At 40.8% G+C, this 21,418-nt stretch overlaps 2 protein-coding genes across 2 annotated transcripts; both read right to left on the bottom strand.

The window, feature by feature from the left end:
- Window positions 1–1,791: 1,791 nt before the first annotated feature.
- FETUB (fetuin B) lies at window positions 1,792–9,028 on the bottom strand. Its single transcript, XM_065748168.1, has 7 exons — window positions 8,718–9,028; window positions 6,553–6,663; window positions 5,379–5,466; window positions 4,723–4,889; window positions 3,765–3,878; window positions 2,795–2,884; window positions 1,792–2,328 (listed from the first exon to the last, which is right to left on the bottom strand). The coding sequence occupies exons 1-7, from the start codon at window positions 8,937–8,939 to the stop codon at window positions 1,900–1,902; spliced, it is 1,221 nt and encodes a 406-aa protein (XP_065604240.1). The 5' UTR covers window positions 8,940–9,028; the 3' UTR covers window positions 1,792–1,899.
- A 5,329-nt stretch (window positions 9,029–14,357) lies between these two features.
- On the bottom strand, window positions 14,358–21,055 carry AHSG (alpha 2-HS glycoprotein). The gene is made up of 7 exons (XM_065748016.1): window positions 20,808–21,055; window positions 19,319–19,429; window positions 18,036–18,120; window positions 17,041–17,204; window positions 16,635–16,748; window positions 15,808–15,888; window positions 14,358–14,943 (listed from the first exon to the last, which is right to left on the bottom strand). Exons 1-7 carry the CDS (start codon window positions 21,009–21,011, stop codon window positions 14,668–14,670), a joined length of 1,035 nt encoding a protein of 344 aa, XP_065604088.1. The 5' UTR covers window positions 21,012–21,055; the 3' UTR covers window positions 14,358–14,667.
- Window positions 21,056–21,418: the final 363 nt, after the last annotated feature.

Raw genomic sequence — 21,418 nt, 5'->3', positions numbered from 1 at the left:
GAATGTCACTCAGGTCAGGAAAAGAGATGTAGCTCAAGGTGCCTTTGTGCTCTCAACCTGAGTAGTTCTGTGTGCTCTTTGGCTGTAGCAGCCTTCAAAAGATTTCAAAAAAGAACAAACAACAAACCAATAGTTTTTTAGTATTTATTAAAATAATGCAGTGCATAGTAATGTTCATAGTTTTCACAGGGTATGCCAATGTTTGCATTTTTGACTTTGAAGTTTTTATCTTACTTATTTTTGTGAGAAGCATTAAGAAACATTACAGGCAATCACCCTTAACCCTCGTTAAATTAATCTTTACTGAATAAAAACACAACATTTAGTATGTTTGTCATCTGAGAAATCATGTTCAAAAATGCCCAGTGCCAAAGCAGTGGCTTTCTTTTGAAGTCTAGTAGTACATAAGCTAGTTGTGTGATCTTTCTTATTAGAGAGAGGGACACTTAGCACTAGTCTGAATTGATTAAAAATGGGAAAATCTAGTATGTCTGTATGTAAAGTAGCATACTTCTGTAACTTCTTGCCACAAAAAGATGTGAAGGCAAACAGTGTCAGTAAGGTTGGAAATGGTTTAGAAATGTTTGTGGGCAAGAGGTCTTAAAGTGGATACTAGGAGTAAGCAGAGATGTACTCTTTAATATCCCCAGTGCAATAACTCTGGGCACTAGAAAAGTACAATTGCAGAAAAGGGGCAGGCCCTCATGCTTCTCCTAACCACAATTGTTTTGCCATAGTGAGACATGAATACTGGGCTGGAAGAAACACTCTTGTGATGCAGCAGGGCATTTCTTTTGTTTAAGTTTTTATGATGTTTCATTATAAAAATTCCAAATTTCTTCTGGAAAAAAGGTATAATAAATGCTGTGTAAATAATCAAAGGCATTTGAAATAGATCTCTCCAGTTAGAAATAATATTCACATCCATGCTGTGTTTTGTATCCCACTCTCATTCGTTGCTTACAGTACTGCTTAATTTTTCAAATGGGCAGTCATACTGAAGAAATGCATCAAATTAGGTAATTTATAACATAATTCCCTTAGTCATCTATTGTTTGCAGATTGTTTGTTCTTTATTTTTCTTTTTGTTCTGTGCTGTTCATTGTGACACTGATCATTTTCTTGGCAGAATCTTATGTATTTTTTATGTGTGAAATAGAAACACTGTGAATAAAGAGTAGGAAATGTGCAGTTCCTGCCAAATGAACCACAGAAGTAAAAGTAAGGTTCTGCTCCCACTGTAGAGAGTTTTGTCCTCGATTTTTGAGGGAGATGACAAATTGGACTAATTATAAGGTTATACTATATAAAAATAGTATAATATAATATAAAATAACATTTATATAGGTGTCCTATTATTTGGGTTAATTATAAGAGGTTAACCCATAAAGTAATAAAAAACCCACTAATTTTAATGCTATACAGTGTTGAAATCTTCTTCCCCATTTATGCACCATGACATGGAGCATGATTTTGTAAGGGCCCCAAGAGCACCCCCTCTCCCAGCAGCTTGGCTGCCAGAGCTCAGGGCCAGCTCAGCAGCAGCAGCACAGCAGGGTTTGCACCCTTTCTTCTCGATGACTTTGGGGTCAGAATCCCAGGCAGCACTGCAGGGAGGCCACAGCCAGGGCTGTCTCAGCCCTGTAAGGGCTTTTGCTCTCCACAGTTTCCTTTCTTCCATGCTCTTACTGATGGGAAGAATTTAAGAATTAGGAGCCAAAGTACCTGATTTACATTTCTCTTTGTAATCTATTCTTGTGTTTTCTTGAAACAGAGAACTCAAAAGATGAATACTTTAATAAGCAATTTATTTGTTTAAAGATGTTGCACAAGTGGGAAGACCTCTTTGCCACTGTGGCTGTTGTTTTGTTTCTGGTAGTTGAGGTGACTGGATGCCAACTAGACTTCGGCAGGCTTTCTAGTAAGCAAAGAATGTAGGATGGAATCTATCTGCTTTGCTTCTCCTGGACATGAGTCTGATAGAGAAAGTTCTTCAGGGAAAGGGAGAATAACTGGTCCAGTGGCTGGCTTGGTTGAGCCTGGTTTGTCTACGTGAGTCTGTTCTCCAGCAGGGGCTGGTGGACTAGACATACAATCTATAGTCTTAGGTGGAACTGGCTTTCTATCTTCACGCTCATTTTGGCTTTCTGTTAGTCTGTGAAATGAGATGTCCTCAGTTGAAGGTGGGAGAATTTTGACACAGCCCACTGTTTTTTCCAGATGTAGGGAGAAAGGATTGGTCTCTGCAGGGAAAGCATGTTGATGATTCTGGCTGGGTTCTTCAGATCTCTGATTAGTTTGTAGTTTTCCTTCTTCAGAGACAGGATCCTTAAAAAAAAAAAAAAAGGCAACAGATATCACATTTATTGAAGCTGTTACAATTTTTTTCCAGTATGAAGATCACCCTTCATCTACAATTCCAGTGTGCAAAGACCAGCTGCAGAACAGAAGCATGAAGGACAGATAAATGGAACTTCCTCTTAAGCCAGTGCATGAATTCTTGATAACTACACTTTGCCTTCCTTTTGTTATTTATTATTATTTCCTTGTAGATCATTTTGAGCACAGTCTGTGTGATTGACTCTATACTTAACTCTCTCTTGCCTTTTTATCTGCCCAGCAACAGTCTGCTTTATCACTAGAGAGATTTTTTCCTGATTTGCTCTTATCACTTTCTTGAAGTCCATATTTTTGTGCATTAGAAAATTTTTAAATGGCTGGGCTTTCAGGAGTTCAATTCTTGTTTTGTAAAGGAGTGTTACTCTTGCAATATTAAGATTAGATTAAGAAATACCTGTGGGCTGTAGATTTCACAGGATACTGTGACGCTCTGCTTGTGTTCCATGTCACTGCTTACTACAGAGCCTTTGCAGAAACCCATTTGCTGGAAGAAGAAAATGCAAGTATTATTTTCATATTGTAGTGCTGATACTTAGCTCTTATCTTGTAAAATAGATGATTATGAAAGGCTGAGTTGTTACAGCTTCTACATGTATTTGTAGGGATAAGCAGCTTGGGTAAACTTATTTGGGGATTGGCGAGCTCATAAAAGAAGGCAGCATTTTGAAAAAGGCTTTATATTTACTAAGTAGGGTTAGGTAGTAGAATACTAAAAATAATCTGTCTGCTTATGGTCTGGCTACAACAGCACACATAAGTTCTGCTGCAGCAGAGTATCCCCATGGAAGCAAGGTGTGTAATAGAGCACAGCACAGTTTCTCAGGGAAAAACAAATTCACATCATACTAATGAGATAATCCATGACAAGATGTTGCTTGTAACAACTGTGTGTTTACTGGACCACAAGTAGTGGATCTCAGGTAAGATGAGACTTGAAATGGAATGTCTCATCAGTGTGTTCATTTAGTCTTTCAATTTCTCTCTTATTTTTATCATAGTACGTGAATGTTTTCCCCGTCTGACTTAATCGTAGTGTGGATGTACTTTTCATGCTTTATTTGCAATTGTTTCTATCTGTTTATTTGGAAAAAGACTTCAAGAATGTTTCACTTTTGTAAAGCAATGGCTGCCCATCTTTGCAGGACTTATTTTTGTTTATTTTGGTTTTCTTTGTTCATAGACTTCTAGGAAATAGTTTGGAACTTCTAATGAAAATTTTCCTCTATTCTAAAGTAGTTAGTATACATGCAAGCCAGGGCAACAACACATAGAAAGACCTCTGTGGGTTTTGATTCTTGTCTGCAGAGAACCAAAGAATTAGGCCAAATATTCACTGAGGAATCATAGTATCTGTTTGTACTTACAGCTAATTCGGGTGAAAGAGGCTTGCACTTGGAGATGTCAGCAATCGGGTCCCTTTTGGAGCAGGATGTCTCTTGAATTACAAACTCTACGAAATGTGCTGGACCAATGACCCACTGTTAATAACAGACCAGTGAGAATTAGCCTTTGTGTGTGTGTCACGGAGGAGAAAAAGTCCTACAGACCTTGAAATTGATGTAAATATCTTTTTAATTGTGGAAAGAGCAGGTAATACTTGGGATATTGCTTCCCCAAATGATTTTTACCAGTGCTACTTCATTGCCCGATTATTTTTCACTTCTTATATATGCACAGTCCTATTAACTTGTGGATTAGCTATAGTTCAAACAAATTTGTTTTTCCTGATAGGTTAGCATCCATGTAGAACTGTAAATCCAAAGAGTCTGTTCATTGTCTCATTGATCATTTCAGACTGCTTTAATGAAGAGGATGCAGGTATCTCTGGGTTGGAAAATTGATTAAACACTGCATTGTAGTACTGTCTAACAAAGAGCAAAATCCCCCTTGCTATCTATACATAATGAATTTTAGAGAGACATGATATTACTCTCATAAACAGTATTTAGCCAGGAGATCACTAATTCTCTGTTATTCTAATATTAGTTTTAAACAAGGCTTAAAGTCATTTAGTGTATCACAGATCTGTGTAAGAAGGGATGACTGTGCTTTATTAAATATGTTCTAGTAGGGAGCCATTAATATACTGTGATGATGGAAGGAAGAGCTCACAGATGAGTTTCTCTCGATTTTGGAATGTCAATCTTCAATTTTGCAAAAAGTTCTTTTTTTCATTTGGATCAATGCAGATCCTTATTTCCCAGGAGAATTCTCCGTTGAAGTAATCTCAGTACTATACATATATAGCTTCTAAACAATCTGTAAGATGTAACAAATCCTATTTCTTGACGGCTAAAGCAAGTCATATGAGCCTTGGCTTACCTGCATTGAAGCTCTTGTCACATTGAGGACAGAAAAATAATGAGTTTGTTCGCTCTCTTCATTGAACTTGGCAAGGCTTTTAGCAGCAGTCTCCAAATATTTGGGCTCAGTTGGGCAGTCATCAACTGGGCAGTCAGGACAAACTCCCCAGATATATCTGGGTGGAACTTTTTTATTCAAACAAAACAATACCATTAGAGAACTGTAGGAATATTTTGTCAGTATAGGTCACTCCAAACGTATTTGTGCCCCCAACCCTACCCACCTGAACTCCAGAGTAACGATGTGGTCATGGATTCACTCAGCATTTTTGAAAATGTCATTGGATTCAGGGGCACCTCAGAAAAAAGCTCAGGCTGCTGAAAGCGGGCTTGCTGTTCTTACTTGCCCTACACAAACCCATAAAAATACTCTTTGGGACAGAGGGTAAAAGCCCATACAGAAGCTGTGGGTTTCCCAGACATGAAAACAGTTATTCTCTGCATTGTTTTATACTGCTCTGGCCTTATGATCAGTGATCTGAGAAAAAATAGGTCAGGTGAAAGCTAATGGAGACACTGCATTGCCATAATTACAACTAAAATGCAAAGTAATACTATATGGCAAGCTACTTTTCCAGTCCTTTTTAAAAGTGAGTGTAATAAATAAAGTCATACCTGGCTGCAAAATGCACTCGTAAGTATTCAGATGAGCAATTTTTCTTGACTGATTAATGTAGATAATTGCTTTGCATTGACCATAAACCTAAAACAATGTAAACATGTAGAAACAATTAACCTGTAGCAGCCTTTGCAGTGATAGAGAGTGAGCAGTTAGTTTTCTTCTCACAGTCATGAAATCATTTTCAAGAAGAGAATTGTATTAATACTCAAATGGGAACAAAGCACGTTTCTCTTCTGAATATCCCCTTCAGAAATAAAAGCTCAGATCTTCCCCTGGTTCAGTTCTGAGTTGCACCTATGCAGTGCTTGTCTGCAGGAACTGCCCAAGTGTCACTGAGTGCTTTACCCAGATTGTACGCCACATTCCAGCTTTCACCTCCCCCCTCTGCTCATAGCAAGGAAGTATAGTTATATGAACCTAAATAAGTTTTGTGGCACAGTAATACTACCCTTGCATGCCAAGAAACACTGACTTTTGCCAGAAAATAAATGCTGACCTATTAATATTCATTTTACCTTCATGTTTGGAAGTCAAATTTATGTTCTCTGAGTGCTTCTTAAATATGATCAGGACCTCTAGGACAAACATTTCTAGACTTCATAGAAGCCATCTTTTTTTTTTCATATGCAGGCTTCTTTCTAGCCAATCTCCATTCTTTAAGGTTATTTTTTACTTGTTTGGAATAATTTTGGTCCCCTGTAGTAACAGCCTTAAATCACTTTGTCTTTGCAGCTTATCTTGCTGGGCTTCCTATTTTCTCACCTTCCTAACATATTTTTTCCAAAGTTTTTGAAATAAAAGTAGAATTGAAGTAAGCTAAAAATCCCATGTTAAAAGCAAGTATCTTTTATTCTCTTCTTGTCAGTCTGTCTTTAAAACAAACTCTTCAGGGCCAAATTGTGCCCTAGCATAGCTGTTTAACTATATCTGCTTATTAGTTATAATTAAAAATTTTCTTTTGATTTCCATTTTATGAAATAAATCTTACTGCTCCATAAACTGGCTAGAAAGTACAGAGGAAAACTGTGAACCTTAAAAATGGGGTTTGATTTTGTCTCACTAAGGCTCTTCTGTCTACTAAGAATACATGCGTAGGAATTTTGCTGTCTTCAGTAGTACTTGAGTAACCCTCATACCTGAGATTAAATATGAAAATAAAATCCTTACACTTGTGTGAGCTGGTCTGACCCTGCAGTTCTTCCACAGCTTTTTGCTGAGTACGTGGCATTCGGTATCCACTACGTCCAAGATGAGATAGAAGACAGAACCAGTGATCTCCTGAGCACAAGAAAAGAAAGCGTCATATCCCAGATTTGTATGGAATGCAAATAAAAAACTTATGTGTGTGTTAACTGACCATTTAGACTGAGATTATGTCTTTTTGAAGAGAGAGATAAAACTAAAAGAATTGATTTCAGTGTTTTACAGAGAAAATAAACCACTTTATGAGGCAAGAGTCTTGTAGAAGTCTGGGGCCTCCGTCTGTACCATTTGGACACGGTATTTCCTGTTTCCTGTGTCTCTCCTGTATAATATCAGCTCTATTCTGGTTATTATGAAGTTATTATAAAATCTACTCATCTTTTTGTCTACCTGCTTTGGTATGCATCATTCTCCTCTGGGGAAAGGATAATTTGGGGTTTATTCAGAGCTCAGCAGATCTCTGAAGGTTTCATTATCCTTCTTTTAATTTTCATAAAAAGACCGCAATGCAAGGGCCTTTTGATATCTGCTTGGTATTGAATAAAAGCTTGTATCTTTTCTGCACCAACAAAAAGATCCCTTCCTCGCTGCTGCTGATGCTAGTACTGCTGATGCCATGTGTGCTGGGAAGCTTGAGAGCCAGAAGAGATTTGGCAGCAGCACAGAATTGATTGCCTTTGTGGCAGGATGTTCTGGTGCAAGGGGAAGAAATGAAGTATTTTGGCATGATTTGTAATTTTGGTTAAGTGGCTGTTATTGAAGTTAATCATGAGTATCGTGTATGAAAGAAGGCTCTGTCCTACTTGCATGTAAGTTAATAGCAGATGGCTTATTAGTTTCAATTAGAGCAAAACTGAGCCACAAGTTGCTTAGGGGCAGATTAGAATTTGAAGTCATTTTGAAAATGTTTTTGTTCTAAGTATTGGCTAAAGAAGTGGGAGGAAGGAACTTGGACTGATTGAATATATACATATATTTCTTGAAATTCTTGAGGTGCACTGAAGGTTGTATAAGATTGTTTCTGTTGGTGATTATCCCTGACATAGCTGACTGCTTCTTATGTACTCTGTTCCAGCAGCAGCAAAAAATGTGACAAAGGGCTTACATTGCCTACTGTGTTATTACAGTATCTCAAAACACCTTATTTGTAGGATAAGCTTATTAGACGCTTATGCAAAACAATAGGAGTAAATTAAACTCCCAAAGAAACAAAGAACAAACTGTGTCTTTATGAAATAAGTTAAGATTCTAGGGAATTAAGCATCAGATCAAATCCCAAGCACGGCCCAGAATCCCCTTGTGCTGAGCTGGACTAGGCATGGGCAAAGGGAGAAGCAAGGAGACAAACCTAGTGGTTCAGAGCAGGTTTGCACCCGGCTTTGGTGACAGGAATAGGGAAGTGCCAGCTCTGTGACGGGCAGGGTGGGTTCTGGGCCAACCCCATGGGTGTGTTACGTAGAAACAGCTCTCGGAAGAGCTGACTCAGTGCTTTATGTGTTTGGGCCTGGTGCAATCATTTAAGGTTATCCCTTGCTAGTGCCAGTAAATTCATTTATCATTACACAGAATAGTAATAAACTAAGCATGCATAGGGAAATTAAGCATTTGAGGATACAAGAGTGATATTCGATGTGTGTTCCCTGTGTAATTTTTGCACTTGAAATGGTTTTGGATTTCTTCGGGAGAGTGAGTCATCATTTAGAGATGTGTAAAGGAATTCCCTGGTCCCGAGCTGAATGTGTTTCCACCTGTTAGCTCTCACATCTTTTGTGCAAGATGTGTGGTGACTTATTAGCTCTTGCACTCCAACTGCTCAAGGCAGTGGGGGGAAGGTGTAATATGAAATTAAATCCTAGCAGTGGTGTTTCATATCAAATCAGAACTGATGCCTGGAGCTATTCCAGGGGCAGAGAATCATGCCTGAGCTTTGCTCTCTAATTGCCCACAGTGGTGATGAAACTGTTTCTATTCATCTATGCATAAAGGTGACATGGCCCCTGCAGTCCTGTGAACGTGGATTTACATTAGCCTCGGAATATTTTGCAGTTCAAATAACTATTGCTAGGGAATAATGATAGACACAGGGCTCTTTGTGAGAGAAACAGATGTAGAACAAGCAGGTAGCTTACCTGAGGATGTTCCCTGACGCTGAAAATACGGTAGAGGCTGAGGATGTAGCCCTCTGTTCGGTCAGCATTAACCTGGCGAAGAGCCATGTCTGCAGCTTCCTCCACTGCAGCGTCATCGCAGGTGGGGGAGAGCAGCGTGCTTGGCAGCTCTCTGGCAGGAGGAGAGGCAGCCCAAGAGCAAAGCGCCTGCGTGCCAAAGAGCACTGAAATAAATAAAAGCATTCTGCTTAGAAAAAGCAGTGCAGCAGATCAGAACGGTAGGTTGGTACAGAGGAGCCGACAGCTGTGTGAGATAGCAGGCTTTGTGATGGAACCTTGTCTGTATAAACTTGTGTCCTCTCTTTATTACGTACTACCCATCACCTTTAAACCTATAGCTACAATTGCAAACACTAAGTCAATGATTACAAGGTTTTATGTAAGCATTCTGGCTCCCTCTGAGACCAGAGAGCACTTTCTTCTTCTGCCTTTACGACTCCAGTTCAGACTTGGTTGGGCAGATCACATAACTTTGACCTCATCACGAGGCACAAGAATATAAACAGAAGCTTGATTTCTTAAGGAACTGGTAGTGCTTAAATAAACCTACATTCAGAATGGCTCTGGCTCCAGCTCAGTTCTGTCAGTGATCCAGGTTTTCTGTGAAGTAAAACAGTGGTAGAGATCTCACTGGTCTGAGTGGATGCAGGATAATAGTCAAGAGGCTGATGGATTTCACACCTAGCATTTCTATTTGTTAAATTCTAATTGTAAACAAATAACCAACTCCTTAAGTGATACGCTGTCAACTTGGAACTTTGCTGGGACAGACAGATCAGTTGGATTCATTCTCTGAGTATTTCTACTCACTTGGATACCTGCACATTATTGTTAACCTTTAGCCACAGCCAGGCAAGCAAAATGCAATCCATGCCCAGGCGAGAGGCCTGTGGACAAGCGTCCTGCTCAAACCATTACATACTTTTGTAGATATATACAACATGACAACAAGGCTATGTAAAGACTTAACAGTTTCATCATAGTGTCTGTTTTTAACCAGAAATTTCTGTTGCCTTTGTTTGGGACTTAGTGATCGCTGTAATTGCATGCAGTAGCAGAGATGTGGTAAGCTGAGATTTGTTCTTACCCAAAGGTTTCACTTCTGGTGAAGTGCTTCAAAATGAGGTGCTGAGAGGCTGGAGGAAGCAGATAGTAAATGAAGCAGGGTTGCCAAAATGTTACTGGGTGAATACTCCATTACAGAATTTGTTCCCTCGCAATGCCTTGACTCCAGCCCACTCATTTTTGTCATCTGGAACTCTCAATTTATCGACACCTACCAGATATTTGATGCCCAACTCTGATTTCCCTGAACCTTTCCTGTTTCATCCCATCTTCTGCTATTACCTGACTTCTTACTGCCACATTGAGCAGAACACTTTCTGAACTTGCCATCCTTCCACATTACTTCTGATGCCAAATAGCAGGTGCTGTTCTTTTTATCCTCTAACCTTAACTTTTGGCTGCAAACCTTGTTTCAGCTCCTGCCTGGCAGTGGCTAGCTTTGTAATCCTGTGGGTTTAGAGACAGGTTCAATTGCACATAGATTCCTTCCCCCCATGCACACAAATTTTAACACACTACTGTATTTTTATTGCCTGAGAACCAAGCTTAGAGATGGAGAACTGCCTGAAGTTATATGCTGAGAGGGGAGTTAGGAAAAAAAAATGTTACAGACCTGGGGCTGATCTCAAAGGGGAAAATCTAACAGAATAAAAACCCAAAACTTTTCAAAGAATACAGAGTGTGTAATGTAAACTAGAGGAAGAACTTCATTTGATTTCAAGTAACCAGTGCCTTCCTCCTCATGCCATCTTTTTTTTTTCCTTTAAATTATTCTTTTTGTACTTTGAATCAAGAAAAATGTACATCCAGCTGGTTGCCAGTGCACATCATAGATGCATAGCTCTGCCAGAATTAGTCCAGAGAATTCTCTGTGAACTGCAGCTGCTCATCCTCTAACTGTACCTTAGCCAGATGATTTAAGACCTCACTTCTATGCCTTGTTCAGTGTTACTGTCTTCCTTATACTCTATGGTGAAAATTGGCTCAAGGATAAGAGTCCTGCCTACTTAATATTTAGCTTCCTGGCTTCTCTCCTCTAACCATTGCCACAGCCTACTCCAGTTTAAACTGAAGGAAGCCACTGGAGAATCATAAGCCTGTGGCCAGAGGCCTGAGGAACAAAGAAAACTGATCGGCAATGTCACAGCTTTATTTTAGCACTACTTGGTGCTCTGCTTTCATTCCTTTTCAGCAACATTAAGTAATACAGTCCTGATGTGACTGAGGGCTGTGACTCAAGGGGAACCCATTCACTGACTTGGTGGCTGCCCCTTATATTGCACAGCACATCCTCAGCTCTGCAGGTTTATTATTTCCTATGACTTATCCCCTCACTGCTGAATTTGGAGGTTAATTTGCCAGCTAAGAGACTGCACTGTGGTCACTATTGATTCTCAAGTGATTTGCTGAGTACAGATGAAAAAGGGTCATGGAAAATTCAGCCTGGAGAGAATTTAGTTTGAAATGACAGTGGTATACCTTGTGGCTCACCTGCCAGGAGCTCCTTGCTTGAGAGGAGTGTGAGCAGCTGTACACAGCTCACCGGTTGTCCTGAAGACCTGGAGACCTGACAGCTACCGTTACCTGGGGAGTACCCCAGTAAAAGTCAGTAATGTTCCAGCGAGAGGCAGTCCTGCAGTATTTCACCTTGAAAGAGTATCAGGAGCAGGGTAACCATTTCCCTGGTCATGGGAGGCACTGTGATCACAGCTCTCTGTTGGAAGGCACCATGTACCTTTAGCCTTGCATCTCTACTGGGTGAGGAAGTTAAGAGTGCTAGGGATGCACAAAATTGTCTCTATTTAACACTACTGTAAAGGTATCTTGTTTTAAATTTATAGATTGTTGGTGGTATGAAGAATCTCGAGTTATTAGCCCAGTGTCATCCCAAATATTTTCCTCAGCAAGACAGCACGATCTGTCACAGGGAATGTCCATGGGAGGGTGGGTGGGATTACACATACATCCAGAAGGTCCTGCAAGGGCACTGGGGCTGGAACTCTTCTAAGAAGACTTTGGATGGTGGCAGAGATGGAAAATTCAGAGAGCGGGACCGAAGGGGCACATGGCTGCTAGACTGAGCCACCTCAAATGTCACTATTTGCTTTTCAAATTCAGGGTGCAGGCTGATGTACAGACTGTATCCTGGGGGAGAGGGATACAAGGGATGAGTGTTGAGAAACACTGCTGTAGCCATAGTACAGGAACAGCAGAAGCAGCAATGCGGACGCACTAGCATTGTTCCTTGTGCCTGGGAATGCTTCCCCTGCGGCTAAAGCATAATAACTCATTTTCTTTATCCTTACAGTACATGGCATTTCTATGGAGATGGGTGCCAGTTAGTACTGGCTGTGTTGGTGCCTCTTATAATGAGGAATTGTTATATCCCTCACTCTGTTCTTTGTACTCTTACTCCCACTGGAAAGGAAAAAATTTCTCTGTTCAAGTAGCTGACCTCAAAACATGGACACAGCTGGGAAATCTGTGCTTGTCCAGGCAAAGAAGCACATGAGGTACATATGCTTTAGCAAAACATGGTTTGAAAACACTGAAAAGCACTGTCAGACAGCAAAACAGACCTGACAAAACCATTCATGCTGCATTTCAGGAAGGCAGGCATTTGTATTTTATATATTGCCATTTAATAGTGCTCATTGCCCGAATAATCTATTAGTAAATGCTGAATCTGTTACTGAGATCCGAGTGCATGAATACAGGGCTATACTGAAAGGAAACAAAGTGACTTCTTCAAAACTGTTATGGAAAATGTGTCCTTAGGAGGGCAAGTGTTAAGGGCAGAAATGGTGCAGTTACTGCCTGGAATCACAGGAGAATGCAGAGTGATTCTGCTATTCTTTTTTATTAATTTTAGGAAAGAAATGAGTAGTTAAGCCAGGTGTAAGAGAACATCCATGGAGCATGGAGGCTGTGGATGCTCTGCTACATATCCTTGCTTTGTGTGGTTGTAAAATGCAAAAGAAAATGAAGCATTTCTTGAGTTCAGAGATCCTCGTTGTCAGGGATCCCTTTTATAAGCTTGCTGTTTCTGCCAACGAAGAATTTTCTGAGTCTGGAAAACAATGTCTTATATAACGTAGTGCTGACTCCGTTATATACAAGACAATTTGTTTGGTTTGGTTTTAAAAATCCAAAAACTATGAAATCTATTTGTTCCAGATGAGACAGAAACTGAGTCTTGTGCATCTGAAGTCATAGTACTGAAGATGTTCAGTTATAGTATGCAAACCAAAACAGTAACCATTTCATTAATCCTCTTCTGTATCTCATGCAGTAGGGAAGGGAAGGCAGCTCACCTTACCACCTCAGAAATTTTATGCAGCTCAGTACTAGCAATTTTCAAGTAAATGCCTGCATGCTGAACATGAGAGTCTTGCAACACCCTTCCTGCAAGAGCCCAGCGTACTCCTGAAAGGTGGGAGCTGCCCCCTCAGTAGGGAAGGTTTGTTGGTAGTATGCTGCCATCGTGTTATACTATGGCTTACGGAATCTGGGCTGATTTTCCATTTTTTTTTCCCCTCCATACTCGCAGAACATGTGCATAAGTCTTTAGCTCTCCCCACTGACACAGAGGAGCAGAAGCTGTATAGCAACCTGTTGCACTGTCACCAAGAACAAATGTTACTTATCTTGCTTACTGAATACAGGAAGGTTCTAACTAAGAGAATAGAATAGATTATTTGAAACAGTTCAAAAATGACATGTGTACTTCAGGTTTTGCTGCCTGCATGGTAATTATCTTGTAGCAAGTGCTGTTCCTAGTTAAAGATTCATGACTGTCTTTGAGACTGCTCCCCTGGGCCTGCAGAATTCCAGTCTAGCTGACAGTGAAGATCCTTCTGGCCTCAGTGTCTTATTACTTCTCCACCTAGAATAGATTTTGGCTGTAATAAGTGAGAAATACAGGGAAGATTTGGCTGCTAGGACAATGGTAAATTGCCATTGCTGTCTGGGTCCTCTCACATGAGGCACTTCTGTAGTATATTTTTATTCCCTGAACTGTTATCCCTCATGTACATATGGCATACAGTACCCCATGATCGTATTGCACCTGCATATCTGCTGGAAGACAGGATGCATGTGCTTGGATGGAAGTATTGATGCTTTCTGCCTGTGCAGCATTGAATGTATCCTGATTCTCTGTTCTTTTCACAGGTGCCAATGCTCTTATTACTCCTTATGTCATATCCAAAGTGTTTGAGGTTTTTCTGATGGATACTCTAAGTAGATGCATGCTAAGAAACACCACAGGTGGAATGGAAAAAGAGTTTTTTTCCTGCTGTTTCTTTAGTGCTATTGGTGTGTGATCAAAAGAAAGGACTGACCTGATTTTCTGCAGTGCTCAGCACCCACACATCCCAGGGAAGCTGATGAGAAATGCAGAAGCTTACTGTTTTTGAAATCAAGCCCAGAATATGACTCATAATGCCATGAAGGAGATACTTGACAACTAAATGAAAAAATAGACAAGCAGAAGGTACCAAAGCATTTCTGTTAAACATTTTATTGTGAATGGTGGTGTTTCTATCACAAAGCTACAACTGTTGTATAGCTTTTATAACAGCTTCATCCAAACAATTTTTGCTGTTTTTAACTAGAGCATCTCTGTACTTAGAGAAAGCAACTGCTGTATGTTGCAATCTCCTATAGTTTGAGGCAGACCTTTGCAAGATCCTGGCATCAGCTGTGTTCTCTGGAGGGTGAAAGTCAGTTGGACTAAGAGTCAAGAGTTCTCAGCTATTTGCACTTGGTGTTGTACTGTGTGTGTTGATGCTGCTGCTGCATGCTGATCCTTCAGTTAGCCGTCTTGCTGTATCTGTGACACAACCTAGATCTTGAAATGGCGAATCTTACCAGGGCATGGAGGAGGAGGAGGCACAAAGCCAACTGGGCGAGGTACTTTATCATGCTGAGCAACCTCTGCAGCTGCTCTCTTTGCTACAGATTTTGCTGATAGCAGGGAAGGAAATTCTGAAGAGCTGGATTCAGATGCAACAGGGTTATTGTGGGAAATTCTGAGGTTATGGTTAAGGAAGCCTTGTCCAGCACTGGGTACCAGTCCTGCTAATGTATCTTGACCTGTGTGAGGGTAGGTAACTCCAGGCTGGAAAAGAAAAATGGTTTGTGTGTGTGTATTCAGTTACTTGAGATTTATAACATACATTTCATTGATGTCTTAGTACGGATCCTACTCCTAAACAGATATTGTCACCTAGGTACGAAGTGTCTATGACCACTAGGAAAGTTGTGGATTTCAACACACACATGGGAGCCCAGAAACGCATTTTTAATATCCAGTGAAACATTAATACTAAATTCTGTGCTATGTGAACTTTCTGTGCAGCCTATGCAGCTAGTGAAACACTGAAACCTAGCTGCTTTCCTAATCCACATTCTTTCTTTCATATCCCCTCTAGACAGCTAATTCCTACTGTGCCTCCAAGAGCACTTCTCTGTGGGAAGCACTCAGTGCCCAACTAGCCCTTCTCAAACCAATTGGAGTCTACGCTACCTGTGCACTCAAGTCCTGTGCACATAAATTTCCCTTCTCTTGCAATAGCAGTGCAAGTTAGGAGCCCTGAATTCAATCAGGTCTAAGGACTACTAGTAGCAAAAGCTTCCAGTTGATGAGACCTACCATGGTGGCTCTTTTATACTTTACATCTAGATGCCCTTTCCCCTAGCTCAGCAAAATTTGGTTCCCTTTGCCCTACTAGACATATGAAACTACCAAATGGTTAGGAAAACAAACTATGTCAAGCATAGATGACAGAGGCGACGATTCTGGGCACAGAATCCATAGTATAACCTTATCTTGTTGGTTTTTTTTAGGATATGAAGTTAAACACCTGAGTTAACACAGATAAATAATGCAATCTACAGTGAAAGAGCTAAACTCAGGGCAATTGCTTCAAACAGTGCTGGTAGGATATTCTGAGAAAGAAGGGAGTGCCCCGAGAGCTGGTACCTGATGTCCATACAGCTGGCATTCTGCTGTGAAGTCCTGAGAGGGCTCTGTTACTGTTGTTGCTGTGCAGAAACCAAAATTCTGGCAAAGCAGAATGTAGTTAAGAGAAAATAGTGAGAAAATAGGGATGACCTGCATTGCATTTCTAAATTTCAGTATGTTTAGAAATAGCTGCATCTCATGATTTATCTGAGCAATACAGTGTTTGCTTTTAGTCTGTTGGACTCAGAAGCCAAGCTGTTCAAATGTATAACCAGCAAGTAAAGGAAATTCTTGTATCATTCTAGAGTAAGATCCTGTGTCTGGGCATGAGGAAGGGAAGGAATATTTAGGAACCCATGTAAGAGGTTTCCCGCTCATTAAATCTGCCTGGGACACTTTGGTTTTCAGAGAAGAACTTCGGTGTGATGAAGTATACAGTATAGTTTTCAAGAAACTATGCACAGAGGTAGAGCATGCTGATTTTGTGTTTGTGTACTGCCCATTCCAAAGGAGCTTGATTTTTCTCAGGTGCACATATTAAGAAAAGTAAATGATAGTATAATTCAGTTTAATAAAGGTATTTTGTGTTGAGGATGCTTTTGTCCTTAATCCTTTTTGAAATATATTTAAATGTATTGAGATTCAACCCAGATACATCAGAGAGAAGAAAAATGGGTAATACAACTTTAGAAAGTATGCACTGAAAAGCATGTCATAGTGGTATCCAACTGTTGCACTTTCATTCTCACAAAGATCTATTCCTGTACAAGTGCAAGTGCATCACAGCATGCCTCTGTTCTGCCTCTGAGCCGGTGAGACGAGGACTGATGTGCTGGCATACTTACCGACTGATCCTCGGGAAGCAGTTGACAAGCCTGCAGATTATCTTTAGCCTGCTGTAATGTGCAGTTTGTGGCAGCCACAGCAAACTCAACATTGACCATCTGCACTGGGGAATACTGATAAAACAGGAAAGATGTTTAACTGACTTTGCACTGTTTGAAATTGCAGAGCTGCTGAGAAAAGATAAAAGGCAAATGGTGTGGCTTCTAGATCCGCATCTCCCACAGAAGTCAAAGAGAACCCTGTGGCTAAGATGACAGCACACACTAGGGAAATCACGGACAATTCAGTAGGGCAATTTAAAGCAAGCTCAATGTGTTTGTAAACATAACTAGCTAGCACTGCTCAAGTACTACAAAAGAAATATTCTGTTTATATGGAAGGGATAGACACTGTTCTAGAAGTCACCTGTTTTATGGCTCTTCCGATCTCAAGGAGTCTGAAGTAGGCATCAGGATTTTTGCTGTTGTAGTCATTGAGGGCACTGGAAACAGTTGCTAACACATCAGAGTCATTTAGTCTTGCCAGGAGTGGACAGTCCGGGCAGTGCTTACGAATGTCTTCCGCTGAGTCTGCAGGAGGAACAGATTGTTTCGCTCTGATTGTAAGTTGAAAGACAATATAGACCTATTCATTGATGCAAAACACTGTTTCTCTGTCTGTCCTGAATTATACTGCAAAGATTTTTTGCAGTGCAAGCAATAGATGGCAGTATTTCATGCAACTTTTGCTTTCTGAGTCCTGAAGTCTTAATGCAAGCAAAAATGCTGTGGATTTCAATAGCATATTTTGCATATTCTTACTACTCAGGATTTAATCAGTTCTCTTTCTGGCAAAATGTTTATGACACCAGTGAAAAGATGTCTCAGCTCACACAAGAAATGGTAGAAAATTGAAGATATTTTAGTTCTTTGGAACTGTGTTTTCAATAGTGTGTTTCGCTCACCCGTAAGTTTTAAAGGCAGTACTGAAAACATCGCATACAGAGCAGAGATCTCATGCAGACAATGCAGAACAGAGACTCTGCTTTCTTATGGCAATACTGAAAATATTGGACTTGGTAAATAAGCTGCATCTTGCATGGGGGTTCTGAAGATCAATGAGCCCCAGCAAATTCAGACCAACAGGGAATCAAATTCTTGAGGGAAAGCCTCAGTGCCAGCCATCTCCAGGTCAAGTGCTCCTGAGGTGGTCTTATCACACCTTAACTGTTATAGAAAAGAGGAGCAAAGAGACAGGGCCAGATCTGTAGGAGAATGAGATCCCAAAAGGACAGCAGGGTTTAAAAACACAGTACTTTACAGTGTTTTAGTATTAGAAGGGGTAGGGTACAGTTACAGCTGTAAGCACTGCTATATTAATGCTCCGCATTTAGATTCAAATGCAAAGAACATCATCTTTACCTGCATGTGAGTGGCATTTACTAGCAAGAACTGTAAACTGTCCATTCAGTTTCTGCAGTTTAACATCACAGTCACCCTCAACTGCCTACAGAGAGACAAAAATCAAAGAGTTATACTGTGCAGATAAATAGGAATTTCTGAAAAGAGCAACTAGTACAAAATTCAAAAGAACAGATCCTGGATTGAGTGTTCTGGAAAAATCAGCATGATTGCGAAGGCCTTGGTAGGCTTGTCCTGGTGCATGTTGTTCTGCAGAGGACTGACAGAGGTGGCAAAACTTGGATCCAAATCTAGATCTCAAAAGTATCAGAACTGCTGTGGTATCTAGATCATAGATATTTAGTTCAGGTTCCTCTCGTAAGGAGCAAAGACTGTGAATACGTATAGATTAAGACCTTCTGCAGGGCTGTTGGATGACATTCTCCCTATAATCCCATCTGGTCAGTGGCCATGGTAACAGCAGAGCGCTGCCTTGTGTGAGCTGGTTTGCAGGCAACAGCCAACAGGGGAGGAGATGTCAGAAGCAAAGGTGGGAAGGGGGAACAGTTAGAATCACTTCCCCCAGGATGGAAAATGGGATCCAAGCCCTGATGAATACAGGGGTGGATTTAGTCACGAGCGCTGTGAATTGGGCCCCATTCTAGAAGCAGCAGGCTTAAACTGTCAATTGTTTGCTTTGCTTTTTGCTTAGGAGGCAAGCTGCCTGTACTCAGACAACACTTCCAGTGCTTTGGTTAGGGAAAGCTTTTCACAGTGGGATCACGCTTGCATAAGAACAAAATATTTGAGGCCAGTAAATTCCAGTGAAGCATTACTTTGAGGGCAGAGCCCTGTCCAAAGGGAATAGCTCTCCTGCAGTCACTGGTGGCTAGACTTGACGTAATTTCACTAATTAACACACCACATGGAGCCCAGGGAAGGTTGTGCTTGTCCAGGTTTACAACCTCCCCTGTCTGCTATATGTGACAGTGCCGTTCCATCTGGGCTGAGCATGGAGACCTGCACCTGAAGCCTCTGAGCAATTCCATGGCATTCATGACATGCATATCGGAAGTCACACTGAGAGTGACCTGTCCTCCTTGTGTAACAGGATGTGAAATCCTTCCTGACACGAAGGCAACTAAATCAGCAAGGCAGATGCAAGTGTCTGGTGCTTCTGGGCTGTTACAGTGATGTAACCTTTGCAGCAAAGCTTAAAATTCTAACTGATCATAAATGGCCCCTAACATCAACTTATTGAACTTGCACTTTTGCACCAAGCAAGTCACGTTTCAGATACTCACATGTTCTTCAAATGTCCTTACTGAGCAATTTGCAAGAGGTATAGGATTAAGAATGTGGCACGTGGTCTCTAGTAAGTCAAGTTCAAGGAACAGAATCACATTATTCGGCCCCTGAAAGAAAAAAGAAAAAAACAGAAACAGTAGTACTTCACAAAACATCACCTGAGTTTTTCCTGGGGGCTTTGCTGTGGTCTCTTTGTTATTGGATAGCTCCAGGTGTATGCTAGTGTAACCAAAGAGGTCCTTACATATAACCTTGTGAGAAACAAGAGCCAGCTTTTTAGCTGGAGCAAGTCAAGGCAGTCCCACTGACATCACGCTGATTTTTTTACCAGCTAAGGAGCTGGCCATTAATTCCTGGAAAATCCAGCTTGCATGTGGTGGATCAGGTCTCTTAAGATAATTTTATCTTTTAAGCTTTAAAAAATCAGCTGCTGTTTTTGTTGATGAAAAATCTCCATGTTTCTTTAGCAGGGTACCAAATAAACTCTGTTTGCTCATGCTCATTGGCCCACCTCATTTACTCCATTGGAATTACACTGAATTGCACCAGCTAAGTTCCAGTCACAGTATTCGTGTTGTTTATGGACAACAGGATATTTCGTGGTTGTTCCTGAGCCTTTGCAACTCTAGCATAAGACAAATAAATGGAGGGGCAGAAGTGAAGGTCTCTAGCTCTGAAGTTGACTCTGAGGTTTGAGTTATGAATGATTCTTTCAAACCAATTAAATTATTTTTGTGTAAAAATATTAAATAAGAGAAAAGTAGTGTCACCAATGTTTTTGTGTAACTGTAGGGACACTTCTAATCTTATCAATAACTGGTTTATCCTCTTGTAGATGATATTGGTATCCTCTCTCTCATGTCAAGCAGTAATCAGCCCTGGAGTTTCATTTCAGTGTTGTGAGAAAATCAAAGGTTCTAAATGTGTGCATATGCTGCATTCATGTCCATTTCTACAGCCTTTCCAGAGGACTACAGTGAAATGAATAGATCTTAGTGGAAATGAGACTACAAGCCACAGTTACTTCCATTCGGCTTCCTTGTCAGCTCAATGGGATATTAGGTAAAATTCATAGCTAGTACAAAATCACTAACAGCATGGAGTTATGATAGGTATGCATTTAGCCAATAAATAGTTACCCACATCATGAGAATTATCCTTGCAGTTTTTCTCCAGATTAGCTACTGGGCTCATGAATCAGCACTTTGAACGATCTCCCATAGCAGGCATGCAGCATTTGTAGACTAAGCCTTTTCTAGCTCTGTACAAAAATAACATTTCTCTCCCCCACTCAGTTCTGCTCTTTGAGAGATACATTCCAGTGACCTGGATTCTCATCTGCCGTGTGGTGGCATTGCACCATTTCAATCAATAGAGCCATGCTGATTTACCCCAGATGAGGATACAGCCCTTGGCAGGTCTTGTCAGTCATAGCCAAGCCTTTACAGCTTAACGCTGTGCTCTGCCTGCAAGCTCCTCACTTACCTGAGGCAGCACGCGGACTTGCTCAATTCTGTTTAAGGCAAACTTGTATCCGTGATGACTGTGGCCATTAATATAATCCACAGCAAATTTAGCTGCTGCTTCAGATTCTGGGTCATCACAGCCCAAGGGAGGCGGGGGAGCTGCGGGTGCAGCTCTGTGAATTGGGAGCTGAACAAGCAGTATGAGAGCTACTAGTGCCCTCATGGCACCCGGAGAAAATCTATCCCTTTCCAAGGAATACTGTTCTGGTGGTAGCTAGGCAGCAGGAACCGGGGTCTCATTTATATAGTACATACCACAGACTTTGCATGAGCGCATGTCTGATATTTGTCCCAGTTCCAAGAAGGCATTGCAAACAACAAAAGTGAAAAGTAAATGTTAGGACATCAAACTGACTGATTAATATTGGCCAAAGTAAATTTTATCAGGTAGGACATTGCGAAGTCTGCTAAAAAGAAGAAAACATCAGCAAAAATTTAAGATAATTTTTAGCAACTCCTCTGCCAACTAGTTACAGTACAGGCTAGAGAAAGATGATCCCTACTGTTAAACATGTAGAGATGCTAGTGCTAATAAAGTGCACGCGCAAAAAGGACACATTCTGTCTGGGC

The sequence above is a fragment of the Cyrtonyx montezumae genome, unplaced genomic scaffold (assembly GCF_038088225.1).
Source record: "Cyrtonyx montezumae isolate F1298 unplaced genomic scaffold, pur_monq_1.0 scaffold_5, whole genome shotgun sequence".
In the NCBI taxonomy this organism is placed as follows: Eukaryota; Metazoa; Chordata; class Aves; order Galliformes; family Odontophoridae; genus Cyrtonyx; species Cyrtonyx montezumae.
This window is presented reverse-complemented; position numbering and strand designations above follow the sequence as displayed.